Raw genomic sequence first — 17,551 nt, forward strand, 5'->3', positions numbered from 1 at the left:
ATAAAATAAGAGGAAAATGACATGGGAAGAAGAGTTCTAAATAAAACCTTTACAGAGACAAAGGATGGGAAAATCAAGTGATCTAATGTATTATCCTGGAATGATACAGGGTTCCTTCTTGATGTTCCAGTAGTAGAAGGACAAAAGGCCATGACCGATAATCGGACGATTAGAAACATCTCCACTCACCCTGTCTTATACATAGAAACACAATATCCTGCTACTACACCATTCTAGTGGCTGTTTCCTCCCACACAACTCTGTCATATGAATTAATCCCAATAGCCTTAAAGTAGAAGCGCTAACACACATCTTTCCTCATTGCTGGAAAGCTCCGACAACTCCAGTGCAGCTTTCTTTTGTCTGCCTCACTCGGTCTCCATTGCCTCTTTTTCTTTTCATTTTCTTTGTTTGCATGCATGAAGTTTTAAGATGTATGGCCAAAGCACGATGTTACAAAACAACAAATTAATATATACATTGACTTAATGGAGTCTAGACAGGGTCTTTCTTTTATATGAATGGAAACCTCCCTCAGGTTACTGTTCACGCAACTGCCTCAAATTTTGTAACGATTGGGTTATGAGTCCTCGGTTCCTGATCAGGGGATTTTTGAGGAAATGAACTACGCTCAAGATGACATTAAACTGTTTTGATATAATTAATTGAATTGTTGCACTGGTGAATCTGAGCATGTAATTTAAGACACCATCGGGTCTGCATGCTTTTTATTGAACTCCTGATAAGTAGCTGGGGAGTCTAATGGGTTTTTATAGTTTTTATAGTCAATGTATAAGGTGTAATTCTTCTGGTTTGTGTGGGTTTCTTTTGGTATTTGCCTGAATGTGTAGTTGAAGGTACATATTGCTAGATTGATACTGATGATACTGACACAGCCTCTGTGCTATGAGTGCATGTGCCACCCAGAAAGATTTATTGGATTTGTTGGTTTCTGATTGCTTTCCAGTTTTCTTCTGTGCTGTTTTGGCCCCAGCTCTCTCCCCCTCTATGTCATTGTCTTTCTGTTTGTCTACCTTCAATACCTTTCTCTGGATCCACATGACTTCTTAAAGGTATATTCTGTGTGCGTTGATGGAGTAGGAATCATAAAAGCCATTTGCCCCGGTACTATCCAGCTACCACTGTAGGCTCAGATGTCTGCAGAAACCACAGACAAACAAGCATCTCTGCAAACAAGCATCACAGCCTTCAGTTGTTGCATTTGCGCATATAATTGTCTCCATGTTTGAAACCAGTGACACACAAAACCATTAAAACATGGTTTATATAGAGTAGTGTCATAGGTAGGAAAGAGCTTTAGTGTCAGTCTGCTATGTGACAGAACACACGGTGAGGTGGAATGGTAAAAGTCAAGCCTTTAGACGTTACTATCACAATTCCCTACTTGGTATCTCTGGTGATTACGTCCCACCTGTCTGTCACATGTAGCACATGTCTGTTATTCAAAAGCTGTGGTGGAGACCACACGCTATTCAAGACCATGGGCTCCACTATACCACAGCATAGCTGGTTTTCAATCTCCTTCCTCTAATCATGGATTCATTTCAGATTTCACTTCACTTCCATGTAGAGAAGGCTACCAGCAGCACAGTGGCCCAGCCTCTGATTGGAGTATCCCCGGTGTAGGGCTTTCCAGATGATGAATGGGTCCCCTTCACTTCTCTTGTTGCTGGTATTATTAACAGCGGGCCAAGGACAAAGAGGATATACAGAAGGCATGTGTATGCAAAGTGTGTTACTGTGTTAATGGAGATGTCTTGTGGTTCTATAGGCTGTGGGCAACAGCACAAGTGGGTAGATACTCCCTGAAGTGTCTAGTCTAATATTAACTATGTCCACAGGGATAGTGTCTGTAGTTTGATATTAACTTTGTCCATAGGGATAGTGTGTCTGTAGTGTGATACAAACAATTGTCTATATGGGTAGTGTCTGTAGTGTGATATTAACTATGTCCATAGTGATAGTGTCTAAAGTTTGATATTAAATCTGTTCATAGGGATAGTGTCTGTAGTATGATATGTACAGTCTGTAGGATCTATTGCATCTGTGTGCAATTGTTTTGCATTCTTTGTCTGTATTTATCTGACGTGTTCAAAGAGCTGCAGAACAGTCAGCAGTACGTGGAGTGAGTTATCCATCAACATGAGTCTGTCACTGTGCAATAACAGAGATTCACTATATCTTCACTTATCTGTCACCAGAGGCAATAGAAATATAAAACATGTCTGCTCTTTTGAAAGGTCAAGCCTACAGTCATTGAATTATTTCTGCCTATGTGATTCATTCCTCCATTCAATGACTCATATGTTTTTGGTAGTTGTTTTTTTTCTCTGTGTTGCTGCTGTCGGATGAATATCGTGTCATTTTCCTGTATTGATATCTGTACACTCAGTGGGCTATAAAAATGTAATAAAATGAAGAAAAAAATTGCTACAAATGTTTCATAATTGCATGTCTTTTAATTGACAATATGGCATTTTTGTCCATTTCATTGGACAGTGACACTTATATGGCCTTCCTGTTTCAAACAACATAACTACAGCCTTTCTTATACTCCATCCCTCCATCACTCTGTTCCTCCTCTGTGTTGGTAGATCCACATAAACGCTGCTCTTCCCAGTGTCCTGTCCGTCTGAGTGAGCGCTAGCTCTGGGAAATTGACTTGACTGTAGCCAGTCTACTGAGAAATGATCCTTTTGTCAATCTGTCACACAGTCAATTGTGTGTGTGTGTGTGTGTGTGTGTGTGTGAGTTCCTGTTTTACTTTCGTAGTGAGGACATTTAGCACTACAGTAACCATTGACATTACAGTAAAATGTATCTGACTTGAGGTTAAGCTTAGTTTTAGAATAATGCTTAGGTAAGTTAAGGCGGTTAGATTTAATTTAGACAGAGGTAAGCGTATTGCGGTAATGGTTACTGTAGGTTAAGATTAAGGTTAGCATTGAGTTTAGGATTTCGTTTTTTAATGGTACTCAATTGGTTGTCCTCCTCTTACATGGTAAAACCAATGTGTGTAGGTGACGGGACTAGAAAGTCTTTTTTAAATTTCATTATATGACCTTAAATTACTTTTTCAACTTTCAATTCAACATTTATATATGTCTTTGTACTAATCTGTCATTTGTCATATAGTCCACATAGACCAGTTTTTCTATATATAAACTGTTTAGCCTGTGCTCTTACCTGGCCTGCTCCCAGTCTGGAGTCAGGGCTACAAGCTACATCCTTGATGTCCTTGACCCTACGCCTGACCCAAATCCGCTAATAATTATTGTGTTTCCGAGGCCATTTTAAGACTAACCAAGTGCAAATAACACATTTCTCAATCTAATTTTGGCCAAAACATTTCTTATTATTGTCAAAGGAAATGGGTCTGCTATGGCTTGGTCGAATTGGCGAACTACATTTGCTGAGAATTTGATACATGCAGTGTGACAATCCATCCAAAGTTCTGACCCCTCCTCTCCTTTTTGGAACATCCAACACTGTAATTCACTGTGTGTGTGTCTGTGTGTGTGTGAATGTGTGTTCCATACCCAGAATGGCCAGCACAGTATTATCCTTCAGCACCTCCATGGACCCGGAGCAGACAAAGTAGATTGCCTGGAGGGCGTCTCCCTGACGGATGAGGAACTCCCCCGGTGCGCAGAACGATGTCTTGATGATGAGGGACAGCGAGCGGAGGCACCCCCTACTGGCTGACTCGAACAGTGGAAGCTGCAACAGCTCCTTGTTCAGGTGCATGGCGATGTCCGCCCTCAGCTCATCCGGGAAGTCCTTCAGCAACTGGAGAGGGAGATCAAGTGCCGGGCATTGAGTGGGGGATGAGAGAAAGAGAATACAAGATGAGATCGAGTCGGGACAGATGAGAATGAAAGTTCAAGAGTGAGCACGCGGGGCTGAAGAGAGAGAGAGACAAATGAAGGTATTTGTATTGAGACAGGAAGTGAAAGAAGAATCAATACAGGGTGACGCTTTTGAACAATCCGTTGCACTGGGGGGAAAAAAAACGATTTTAGCAAGAGAGGTCAGAAAGGGACGTTCAGGTTGTCCGTTTTGCTAACCCACCTCGCTGACGTCGATGCCATTGTTGACCGACCAGGTGGTCTGGAAACACTCCAGCATGCGCTGCTCCAGGGCCTTGGGCAGGCGGTGGACCCTGATGAAGTCCTTCAGGTCCTTGGTGCGGGTGTGGTACAGGGAGCGGCGCGAATACATCCTCTGGATGATGGCCGTCACGTTGCCAAACACCACCGCATGCATCAGGGCTGAGGGCAGAGGCACAGGGGGGGCTTCATAGGCACGTGTGACCATACCGCTGTGGTGTTTTGAGTGCATAGTATAATACATAAGGATACACATTCAAATCAGGTTCAAATCACAACCTTCTGTCCCAAGTTCAGAAACATCCGGCTTAAGTCTTTTCCCTGTTGAAGCGGAAAAAATGGCACCTGTCCATCATATTGTATCTAAGGAGGTACTTCCCTCACAACAGTCCCAATCCCACTGACAAAATAGAAATAGGCCAGTGTTACTGCCTATCTTCCTCTCTCTCAACAATCGTCATGAAAGTAATTTTTTTAAAGCCTTTTTTCAAGAGCAGTTAGTGGTTATATAAACACCTATCCAAAACCCCAAGGAACAAGCAAAGGAGAAATCTCTCCCCTCTCGTTCCCTCTCTCCTCCTTCTCTTTCCAACCTCTTCCCCTCTATCCTCCCTTTTATCCCCCTCTCCCTCCCTCCCCCTCCCCCTCCCTCTCCCTCCCTCTCCCTCCCCCTCCATCCCCCTCCCTCCCTCTCCCTCCCCCTCCCTCCCCCTCTCTGTATTAGGTGAGGTTCCAGTCTAGAGATCTGATGTGCACAGTTGATCAGATCTCTATTAGACTGCTGTGCGCACACACACCCTCAGCATTTATGACACAGAATGTGTGATTGCGTGGGTGGTTGCTTTTTATGGGTATGAGTGTGTGTGTGTGTGTGCGTGTGCGTGTGTGGGTGCGTGCGTGCGCCAATGATGAACTATCAGAACCAACTGAAGCAGCCACATCAATGTGTCCAGTTCTCAGAAAACCATCCTTGTCTATGAGACAGACAGTGAGTGGCTATCATTCTTACTGCGTAACCTTCTGGTTGTTGGCAGCCTGCGGTTTCTCCCTGCCAGGGTGTGAATCTGTCTCTGTTTCGGTTGATGTTTTACATCTGTCTGGCACATCAATGTGGTGAATAGTCCACGACTGTACCCAATGAACTTCTCTTTCAACACAACACACCCCATCTCGCCAGGCAGGGCTGGTAATGAAAAAGGGGGAGCTGATGTGTGTTGATGTGTTGTGTTGGTGTGTCATTGTGCATTCATGTGTTTCTCCATGTTGGGTGTTGTGCCGTCCATTTGAAACCTGTTCTGTATGTGAGTGTGTAAATGTGTGGGTGGAATTCCAGCTGTCAGCTGGCTGGGACAGTAATGGCACAGTGCTAAATTCTGGTGACAGGCCAGTAGGGGTGGGTGGGGGGTTGTGGTGTGTGTTCAGTTGACTTTGGCTACCGAGAGATGAGAACAATTAACACTGCTGTTAGTCTGGGCCTGCCTGGTTTTCTCACAGGTCAGTTTCAGGGTGTGTGTGGGTGCCTGCGTGCATGCGTCCTGATGTGTGTTGTATGTACAGTGGGGAGAACAAGTATTTGATACACTGCCGATTTTGCAGGTTTTCCCACTTACAAAGCATGTTGAAGTCTGTAATTTATCTACTCTTCAACTGTGAGTGACAGAATCTAAAACAAAAATCGAGAAAATCACATTGTATGATTTTTAAGTAATTAATTAGCATTTTATTGCATGACATAATTATTTGATACATCAGAAAAACAGAACTTAATATTTGGTACAAAAACCTTTGTTTGCAATTACAGAGATCATATGTTTCCTGTAGTTCTGGGCAATACGGACTTTCAGCTCCCTCCAAAGATTTTCTATTGGGTTCAGGTCTGGAGACTGGCTAGTCCACTCCAGGACCTTGAGATGCTTCTTACGGAGCCACTCCTTAGTTGCCCTGGCTGTGTGTTTCAGGTCGTTGTCATGCTGGAAGACCCAGCCACGACCCATCTTCAATGTTCTTACTGAGGGAAGGAGGTTGTTGGCCAAGATCTCACGATACATGGCCCCATCCATCCTCCCCTCAATACGGTGCAGTTGTCCTGTCCCCTTTGCAGAAAAGCATCACCACAGAATGATGTTTCCACCTCCACGCTTCATGGTTGGGATGGTGTTCTTGGGGTTGTACTAATTCTTCTTCTTCCTCCGAACACAGCGAGTGGAGTTTAGACCAAAAAGCTCTATTTTTGTCTCATCAGACCACATGACCTTCTCCCATTCCTCCTCTGGATCATCCAGATGGTCCTTGGCAAACTTCACATGTCCTGGCTAGAACAGGGGGAGTAATGTGTTACTAATGGTTTTCTTTGAGACTGTGGTCCCAGTTCTCTTCAGGTCATTGACCAGGTCCTGCCATGTAGTTCTGGGCTGATCCCTCAACTTCCTCATTGATGCCCCACGAGGTGAGATCTTGCATGGAGCCCCAGACCGAGGGAGATTGACCGTCATCTTGAACTTCTTCCATTTTCTAATAATTGCACCAACAGTTGTTGCCTTCTTACCAAGCTGCTTGCCTATTGTCCTGTAGCCCATCCCAGCCTTGTGCAGGTTTACAATTTTATCCCTGATGTCCTTACACAGCTCTCTGGTCTTGGCCATTGTGGAGCGGTTGGAGTCTGTTTGATTGAGTGTGTGGACAGGTGTCTTTTATACAGGTAACGAGTTCAAACAGGTGCAGTTAATACAGGTAATGAGTGGAGAACAGGAGGGCTTCTTAAAGAAAAACGAACTGGTCTGTGAGAGCCGGAATTCTTACTGGTTGGTAGGTGATCAAATACTTATGTCATGCAATAAAATGCAATTATTTTTTTTTTAAATCATACAATGAGATTTTCTGTATTTTTGTTTTAGATTCCGTCTCTCACAGTTGAAGTGTACCTATGATTAAAAATGACAGACCTCTACATGCTTTGTAAGTGGGAAAATCGGCAGTGTATCACATACTTGTTCTCCCCGCTGTAGGTGGCACCAAAATGTAGCACTTAAAGTACACTGAGTCCTTACAATATGACCACCAGCCTCAGTGAAACACTGAAGTGAACCACTAAAAACTCTATCACTGTGTGTCTGTCTCTCTCTGTTTCTGTCTGTCTGTCTGTCGCTAAATAGGCTGGGAAAAAGTCCTTTGGTGTACATTGCCATTTTGGGTGCAGCTATGGCCATTTTCCTCTCTATAGTCACCGCTGATTGCAGACGGCAGATTGGTTCTCTCATAATGCCTTTCAACTACCACGGTGAACTGGTCCGGAAGGCCGACCAACTCCAAAAAGGACGAAAACGTAATAAGGAAAATGCTTGTCTCTGTGGTGGGGTCTCAGGGGAGATATACTCCAAGCCTGCATTTTGTGATCCTCTGTTGCAAAGGAGATCCTCCGGGTCCTGAGAGACACGGATGCATGGGGCTCTGTTAAACAACATTGGCAGGAGGTCAGGGAAACAGAAGAGATGAGAAGAAGGATCAGAGACCTTTAAAGGAAAAACCAAGTGATCCTTGGTCCTTGCTGTTCCTGTATATTCATGTCCCTGCGGGGGCCTAGCCAGGCACCAACTGATGAGTGAAGTGAATATTTAGGGCAGTACAGCTGCCAGGCTGAGAGGAGACGCTCCCCCAGAATATATAGACAGGAGCATTTTAGCATGTCTTACCAGCAAAAATGTTTTGTAAACAGCTAGTAAAGGTAGTTATAATTTCTGATTAAACGAAATCCCCACTTATCAGCCAAATTACACAAGCTGGCGATAATACATAGCCATGGACCAGGAAAGGCTTGTAGCCCTGACTGCATTCATTATTTAATGCTGAACCACATCGCCCTGAGCTCCAGGATGCCTTATTAAAGCTGGTTTTGGAACCTGGAGGTCATATCCCTCCTATATTTTATTTGTTTGTCTGTGTATATTGTAGCGGGGAGAGATACAGGGATCAGACACAGTGTCAGTGTCCAGGGCACTTTTGGGCATTCATTAACAAACATAGCAGAAGGCAAAAATTAAGCTGCTGGGAAAGCTTAGCTGCCACCCACTGATGAGGCTTGATTTGAGGCAGATGTGCCTTGACAGGGTGAGGTTTTGTTTAGTTTAAAGGATTACCACCACTAGTCTTCGCATAATGTTAGATGTAGTCTATCATAATGCCATCCGCTTTAAAAAAACACCCCATATAACGCCCACCATTGTGATCTTCACTTACTTGTTGATTGGCTCTCATTGCATACAAGTGGCCAGACCCACTGGTACCAGGTTATCTATAAGACCTTGCTAGGCTAATCCCACCCTCCCGCAGCTCAGGTGACTTTCTCTATAACCAATCGAAATCTACGATGTAGCTGGTACATTTCACTGACCTAAAGTCAATACCTCTATTGGCTACCTTTCCTTTCAGTTCTCTACAGGTACAGACTGGAATTAATTGCAAAAGACACTTCCATCTTCCCCCATGTCTTTAAAGAACAACTGCCAGAACTGCTTTTTGAACTGCTTTTTGATAAGCACTTCTCAGATGTTTGAACATCATCTGTTTATTCGTTATACTCAAACATTATTTGCACCCATTCAATGCAGTTTTTTTAAATTTTGAGTCTTTCTGCTTGTTCTATATGTAACACTGTCATTTATTTTATGCTTTTCTTGGCCAGGTTGCCATTGCAAATGAGAATTTGTTGTCAATCGGCTTACCTGGTTAAATAAAGCTAAAATAAAATAAATATATTACCTAAAAACAAATAGTATTAAAAAGAAAAATGAGTTTTTTACTGGGCCAATCTCCAGCCACTGAACTTCGAAAGATGAGATCAAAATCCTGCTCTATGCTGTTGACCTTGTCCTACTGTCAAGAGCATGTCTACAGGTTAAAATTGATACTCTTGGAAAACAGCATTAACTGGGCAATCAATTAACTTTCAGAAAAAGTCCAGGAATCAAATAAAGTACAAGATGTAACTACCCGTGACTACAAATCAATGCCCAGAGTAGCTTTGGGATGAAAATAATACACTAAAAGCCTGCAAAGTATTCTGTTCAATAAGAACGATGGTTTTCAGAAAGAAATATTCCCATCAAAATCTAGTGCAAGAAATTCAGTAGAGAAATTATGCTTATCATATTTAAAATTAAGCCCTAGAAAATGTGACAGTTCAAAGGCTTGGAAACACATGAGTGCAACCGTGGAAAGAGTTCTCTATAATCTCAGAAATATGGATTCCTAAATAATGTGCTGTCCCTGAGGGGGCATCCTTTGAATTACCCCCTGAGTTCCAGGTGAAATCCTTCTGGTTTTCATGTATAACCCTTCAGGTATTCATGTATAACCCTTCTGGTGTTCATGTATAACCCTTCTGGTTTTCATGTATAACCCTTCTGGTTTTCATGTATAACCCTTCTGGTTTTCATGTATAACCTTTCTGGTTTTCATGTATAACCCTTCTGGTGTTCATGTCTAATCCTTTTGGGTTGCAACGATTGTCCTATATGTAACCAAAAAGAGTCCTAAAATAAAAAAACAGCTCTACCTGGAAACAACTAAACATCCCTGATGTGAATTAAATTGCTATTTGGCCCCTAGAAATTGAAACACCTTATGTCAGACTAAACAAGGACAAATTCTAACCGGGCTTACTGACCACCAATTTAATAGACTGTGAGGACAGTGTCAACCAAAATGACACATGGGAAAAGACATGTTTCTACACTGAGAACAATAAATTCAAAGATACATTTTTAGAGGTGCCTGCATGAGGCAAGAGGACATTCCTAGGCCTCATTGCATTTTAAGTGAAACAGAAAGACAGAGAAAGACAAAGGCTTTGGGCTTCACTTACCAACTAAGAGTCACAAAACTGAATGAACTCCCAATTGAGAGTGCATTTAGGAATCTGCTATAGTCTTCTCAGACTGCAATGCAAAACACAGAGTAATGCATGCAGGGCTGAATTAAGACCATAAATCAAACCACCAGTAACAAAGCCCTCATCTACAGAGAGAAGAACCTCTTAAGCCAGCTGGTTTTGAGGCTTTGTTCACAAACCCAAACGGACGCCCGGGAGAGCAAAACCGTTAGACTAAACCGAATCACGAGAAAACCAAAAGAACTATTTGACACATCGGAAAATGTACCCCCAAAGCTTATTGGAAATGTTATTTGGAAAACCACCTGTGAAGTTTGGGCTAAAAATCGATTTCATCTTGTTCGCCTCAAAGCGGAGTTCAAGCGCACTGGAAAAGCACGTGGTGACAGTAGAAGCAAAGGACTGTACAGTAGCAGCACTCTATGACACCACATTACAAACTCCAGTTTGCTGTTTTAGTTGCAAAACGTTTTGTCAAATAGACCTGAATTGAGGAATAACCTACATTTCCCCAACATAAACTATTTTGAAATGAAAACATTTTATGTTTGCCAGAATACACCCCCAGTGTTACACGAGTGAACAAGGTGCGAACAGACAAATGTTTAATGTCCGTAAGTAGGCTATGGCCTTGTTATAGAACTGCCCATGTGCATTTAGAGGTAATAAAAGGCCCACATCTTTTAACCCTGACAATGATATAATGCGGTAAATATGTGTTCTGAGCAAGATGGCAAAATGAAAGACTTATTTACAGGGAAAGGCGCACACAGGTATACTGTTGTTGTAGCCTAAAATTACACTCAGTACACTCAGTCATTCATTTGGTATTTGTTAAAGCAAGCAAATGATAACTAGGAACCCCCCTTAATGAATTAGCGATCACCAAAGTCAGTGCTAGAAGGAAGAGGAAAAACAAATTATAACTGAAATAGCAAGAATTTGTTTTCGTTCATGAAGGCGACTCTTTGAGACCGTAGGGTTTCAGACGTTCTATGAACATGAGCAGGGACTCTGCTGTCCTTTTTTCAAGTGGAAACCGGTTCCACTATTGGGGTGCCAGGACACAGGAGAGATTGAATGAGTTCAGCGAAAGCTTTAATCCTGTAGGAGTGGTATTGCCGAGAGACCAGAGGTGGCAGATGTAATAGCTTGGGGAGTTTGGTGGCAGAGCTGGGAGCCCTACCAACAGTATGTTACAGTAGATCAGTGAACACAGCTTGCCTGAGCGTCTGGTGCTGCTAATATTAATTATAATATCTTTAAAGTCAAGATAAGAGAGAGCAGAGAATGTTTCTTTTCTTCCCCTCTTCCCTCACAATGCCAAGATGTGACATTCTAGCCAACCAATAACTTTTGTAGGTCAAGGAACTCACCCCCTATGAGCATGGTGCAAATGGAGAAGATCTTCTCTGAGTCCGTGTTGGCCGAGACGTTTCCGAAGCCCACGCTGGTCAGACTGCTCAGAGCGAAGTACAGTGACGTCACATAGGAGCTCCTGACAGATGGACCCCCGGCCAGCATCCCTCCACTCTGACTCACCCCGAGCCCAGCAGCGCCGCCCACAGCCCCCATCTCTGTAACATTCCATTGGCTGGAGTTCCACAAATCGCGCCCTGCCAGCTCAGACCCAGACACATTCCACTGACTGCTGTTGGTAGGGAGGGTCTCGACTATGGCGTGATGCAGCGAATCAGGAGCCAGAGTTGCAAGGGGAGCCAGGAAATAAGGGGTGCCAAGACGCTTTCCCAGCTCATGTAGCCAACCTGGGGGTAGGGGGGTCGGAGGTGGGTTGTAGAGGGAGATAGAGGGACAGGAAAAAAAAACATGGGAGAAGAGAATGGATAAAAAGGAAAGTTACAAAGAAATAACACAAATAATGCATTACGGACATGTCAGCAATCTGGAGAAACACAGTCAAGGAAACCATAGCCGTTTCTTTATAGTCAAGCGGGGCTGTCAGAAAGCCACGCAGGACCGATGTGTTCCCTACATACACACCTTGAAGCCAAGCAGGCCCAATGTTCAAAATATGTTAATGAACGTCTGTTGGTAAACCAAGTCAACTAATTGAACCAATATCATTATGAATGTTACACCTCAGCTGTTGCCTAATTAGCTTGTCATTAGGAGAGCTAGCATTTCTAGGACATGTGGGCCAGAATTAATGAATAGAAGGTGTACGTGTCTTGATTTGTATGCCAGCATGTGAATGCTGTTCGTAAGCGGCAGGCAGGGTTGTGTGTGTGTGTGTGTGTGTGTGTATGTATTTGTGTGAATATATTTGCTTATCAATGCATTTGTATGGGAATCTGCAATTTGCACAGATGTGGTATATTCAATAGGTTTGTTTGGCCAGTTGTGTCAATCAATCAATCAAATTTATTTATAAAGCTGTTTTTACAACAGCAGTTGTCACAAAGTGCTTTACAGAGACACCCGGCCTTAAACCCCAAGGAGCAAACAACAGTAGTGTTGAATTTCAGTGGCTAGGAAAAACTTGTGTGTGTATTACATATATGATATATGCACGATATATGCACTTGGGAGACGTTTCTCTGTCAGTATTTCAATCTACATAACGGAAGATGAATCCACTTCACCACCCTTTGTCCTGAAATCTCTGACAATGCACTTTTCTTTGTCCTTGTCCAAGGTTCTGAACCTACACACTGTCTCTATGTTCCTGTCCAAGGTTCTGAACCTACACACTGTCTCTATGTTCCTGTCCAAGGTTCTGAACCTACACAATGTCTCTATGTTCCTGTCCAAGGTTCTGAACCTACACAATGTCTCTATGTTCCTGTCCAAGGTTCTGAACCTACACAATGGCCCTCATTTATCATTCTTGCGTAGAAACGGGCGTATATGTTGGCGTAAGATTTTGCTTACACTCCTCTCATCGCCTGATTTATGAAACTGTGCGTACCTTTAAAATCCAGGTGTACGCAATACCTTCCCTTGATAAATGCCGCGGCTGAAAACGATCGTCATTAGAATAACACGCCCCTATATATTCAAGTCTCCGCTTCCCCCACGCCCTCATTTTACGCCATGGACACACGGAAGACAGCAAAAAAGAGAAACTTCTCTGACGTGGAGATTGAGACGATCACCAGGGAGGTAGAAATAAATAAAATTGTTTCATTTGGCAGTTTAAAAAGCGGAATAAAAGATGATGATGTGATGTGGAGTACCATTCATTCACATTAATAACTGCATGACAATTTGTAATATTCGTCTTATTATTTCATGATATTTATCAATGACGTTTATTGTTATTTAGAAGAAGAATGTCGTTATTATTATTATTTCTATTATTGTCTAAAAGAAGAAGAATGTAATTTTTATTATTTTGTCAGTCTGAATTATTTTTTGGTAATTCAAAGCCTTTTATTACTGAACCCAGTCCATGCGCAACTGCCGGGCCTAACCCTGAAACGTCATGTAAAGCGCACAGGCTCGCATCTGAAGGAATACATATAAGTCAAATGCTTTGGTAAAGTCACACAAATGAAATCTTGAAGTCCATGTTGCACAAAAATAAACACTGAAGTTTGTAATTATGTTGTTGTTGTTTTTTTACAGTAGGTCATAATATATCACATCTTTTAGTTTGTCAGTGCGTTAGGATTTTCTTTTCTGCGCTGTTAAGGTTTCATTTCTCTCCGCCATGTCCATGTGCAATAGGTTGTTGTCATCCATCCACCAAAGATCACTCCAAATATAACTATTAATACTGTTTTATTTTCAGTTTACATCTCAATGCACTGGCATAACATCTGTGCACGAGGGAACAGCAGCAGGGGCTGAGTATACGGCGACCAATTTTTTGCTTGAGACAGGTCAAAATAAAAGTCCCGTCTCTTCACACATGCGCACAATTAACTCTTGCACAATTTTGGGTACACAACAGTCAGTATCATAATTAAACAACATAATATAAATGATGAGAACATATAACTCAACATGCGCATTTCCGCACTAACTCACGTGCGTACACCACCTCCTGAGCTGGCATAGGATTTGAGAGTGCCATACGCCAACGTCCATATTGATAAATCTCAAAGTCACCGTGGTTTTGGGTGTACGCTGGAAATTTGGTGTACGCACTTTTGATAAATGAGGGCCAATGTCTCTATTCCTGTCCAAGGTTCTGAACCTACACACTGTCTCTATGTTCCTGTCCAAGGTTCTGAACCTACACACTGTCTCTATGTTCCTGTCCAAGGTTCTGAACCTACACAATGTCTTGATGTTCCTGTCCAAGGTTCTGAACCTACACAATGTCTCTATTCCTGTCCAAGGTTCTGAACCTACACACTGTCTCTATGTTCCTGTCCAAGGTTCTGAACCTACACAATGTCTCTATGTTCCTGTCCAAGGTTCTGAACCTGCACAATGTCTCTATGTTCCTGTCCAAGGTTCTGAACCTACACAATGTCTCTATGTTCCTGTCCAAGGTTCTCAACCTACACACTGTCTCTATGTTCCTGTCCAAGGTTCTGAACCTACACAATGTCTCTATGTTCCTGTCCAAAGTTCTGAACCTATACGCTGTCTGTATGTTCCTGTCCAAGGTTCTGAACCTACACGCTGTCTCTATGTTCCTGTCCAAGGTTCTCAACCTACACACTGTCTCTATGTTCCTGTCCAAGGTTCTGAACCTACACAATGTCTTGATGTTCCTGTCCAAGGTTCTGAACCTACACAATGTCTCTATTCCTGTCCAAGGTTCTGAACCTGCACAATGTCTCTATGTTCCTGTCCAAGGTTCTGAACCTACACAATGTCTCTATGTTCCTGTCCAAGGTTCTGAACCTGCACAATATCTCTATGTTCCTGTCCAAGGTTCTGAACCTACACAATGTCTCTATGTTCCTGTCCAAGGTTCTCAACCTACACACTGTCTCTATGTTCCTGTCCAAGGTTCTGAACCTACACAATGTCTCTATGTTCCTGTCCAAGGTTCTGAACCTACACGCTGTCTATATGTTCCAGTCCAAGGTTCTGAACCTATACGCTGTCTGTATGTTCCTGTCCAAGGTTCTGAACCTACACGCTGTCTCTATGTTCCTGTCCAAGGTTCTCAACCTACACACTGTCTCTATGTTCCTGTCCAAGGTTCTGAACCTACACAATGTCTCTATGTTCCTGTCCAAGGTTCTCAACCTACACACTGTCTCTATGTTCCTGTCCAAGGTTCTCAACCTACACACTGTCTCTATGTTCCTGTCCAAGGTTCTCAACCTACACACTGTCTCTATGTTCCTGTCCAAGGTTCTGAACTTAAACACTGTCCCTTAATCCCTGAATATAGCACACACTTCTCTACTCTGATATCTGAAGTGATAAACTTCAACACAGACCTCTATCCAATACTTTGAACATGCTTTCTCCCCTCTCTCTATGTGATCTCTAGTGATGACAGAACAGTATGTATCTCAAGGAGAAAGACTTTCAGTTTTGCTTTTGACATTCTAAACAATGTTTTAAATTTAAATATGGTATGAGCAACCATTGCCTTATGTTAAATAAAGTTTAGAGTCAAACTTTAGTAACTTTAGTATCTACGGCTAACATTAAAATTGCCTGTAATGAAAAGTTTAATTCCCTTAACAGCAAGTATTCTATAAGCATCTTTTGAAATTAATGTCATGGGCTTTATCTCCAAATAACTAACTTTCTGAATTTCCTTTTAAAACATAATATATATTCTAAAAAAGCTGTCTGTGTTCTGACAATGTAAGCAAATCAGCTTTACTGACCCAAATTGTTGAAGCTTAGTTTCCGTGTAAAAGACACAATTCTTAACTAACAGTTTTTCCTGAAATTCAGTTATTCCAAACAGCACCATAGAAATGTAAATTAAGTATATGTGACCAGAGAAACTTATTAAAGTGGTGTGGGATAAACCTGGTTGGATTTTTTTCATGTCCCAAAGTCTGTATAAGTCACAGCTCTAAACCATGCTAGAACTACCAGTCAGCTGGTATTCTGTCTGTAATGAAGCGGCCAGCACAGTCACCAGATCTCAAACCTGTGAAGCTGTTGTGGGAGCAGCTTGACTGTATGGTACATAATAATTGCCCATGAAGCCCATCCAGCTTGTGGGAGATGCTTCAGGAAGCATTCAAACATATTTTATGTGTTTTCATGGAAAACAAGAATGTTGAAGTGACCCCCAATTTTTGTACGGTACTGTGAAACGGTTGTTCCTGTGATGTAGCAGATGTGATGAGGGTAGTCTCTTTATAAATCTCTGGTGGACAGTATTTCATTTCACTTCACAAGTTAAGACCGGTCTGAGATGGAAGCTGATCTCACTGCTTCTTAGACCTGTTTGAGGTGGAAGGTGGTCTCACAGCATATTAGACCTGTCTGAGATGGAAGGTGATCTCACAGCATATTAGACCTGTCTGAGATGGAAGGTGATCTCACAGCATATTAGACCTGTCTGAGATGGACGGTGATCTCACAGTGTTCTAGACCTGTCTGAGATGGACGGTGATCTCACAGTGTTCTAGACCTGTCTGAGATGGACGTGATCTCACAGTGTTCTAGACCTGTCTGAGATAGAAAGTGATCTCACAGTGTTCTAGACCTGTCTGAGATGGACGGTGATCTCACAGTGTTCTAGACCTGTCTGAGATGGACGGTGATCTCACAGTGTTCTAGACCTGTCTGAGATAGACGGTGATCTCACAGTGTTCTAGACCTGTTTGAGATGGATGTGATCTCACAGTGTTCTAGATCTGTCTGAGATGGACGGTGATCTCACAGTGTTCTAGACCTGTCTGAGATGGACGGTGATCTCACAGTGTTCTAGACCTGTCTGAGATGGACGGTGATCTCACAGTGTTCTAGACCTGTCTGAGATGGACGTGATCTCACAGTGTTCTAGACCTGTCTGAGATGGACGGTGATCTCACAGTGTTCTAGACCTGTCTGAGATGGACGGTGATCTCACAGTGTTCTAGACCTGTCTGAGATGGACGGTGATCTCCCAGTGTTCTAGACCTGTCTGAGATGGACGGTGATCTCACAGTGTTCTAGACCTGTCTGAGATGGACGGTGATCTCCCAGTGTTCTAGACCTGTCTGAGATGGACGGTGATCTCACAGTGTTCTAGACCTGTCTGAGATGGACGTGATCTCACACCGTATTAGACCTGTAGCAATGGACTGGTAAAGCTGAGTGTATAAAAACAACAGGTTAAAGTACTGAGTGAGTGTGTGTGTGTGTGTGTCAGTGTAACTGTGAGTTTGTGAAGGTGCGTGCATATGTTATAGACTTTCTCTGCTTTCTCGCCCCTATCCTCAGGCTGTATGCTGTATGAATAAAATAAACACATTAACTCATGAGAATAGGAAGGAAATTATCTCTCCTCGTTTCGTATTCCTATATGCCCTCGGTAAAATATACTTGAAATGTATTTGGCATTATCATAAACAGTCCTATTAGTCACTGCTCCTTTTGTCACTCTCCTGTTATCTTTATAGACCCTAGTCTCCATTGTCTGTAATGTAGGACT

At 42.6% G+C, this 17,551-nt stretch overlaps 1 protein-coding gene across 1 annotated transcript in view; it reads right to left on the reverse strand.

Annotated features, from left to right (window-relative positions):
* The window catches only part of kcnh3 (potassium voltage-gated channel, subfamily H (eag-related), member 3), a 114,615-nt gene that overhangs the window by 11,958 nt on the left and 85,106 nt on the right, over nucleotides 1-17,551 (reverse strand). Inside the window, exons 8-10 of the mRNA XM_010880027.5 lie at nucleotides 11,394-11,783; nucleotides 4,093-4,292; nucleotides 3,561-3,810 (exon numbers count right to left, since the gene is read on the reverse strand). Coding sequence (XP_010878329.3) covers nucleotides 3,561-3,810; nucleotides 4,093-4,292; nucleotides 11,394-11,783 — 840 coding nt within the window. The remainder of the gene's footprint in view (nucleotides 1-3,560; nucleotides 3,811-4,092; nucleotides 4,293-11,393; nucleotides 11,784-17,551) is intronic.

This window comes from Esox lucius, chromosome 16 (assembly GCF_011004845.1).
Source record: "Esox lucius isolate fEsoLuc1 chromosome 16, fEsoLuc1.pri, whole genome shotgun sequence".
NCBI lineage: Eukaryota > Metazoa > Chordata > Actinopteri > Esociformes > Esocidae > Esox > Esox lucius.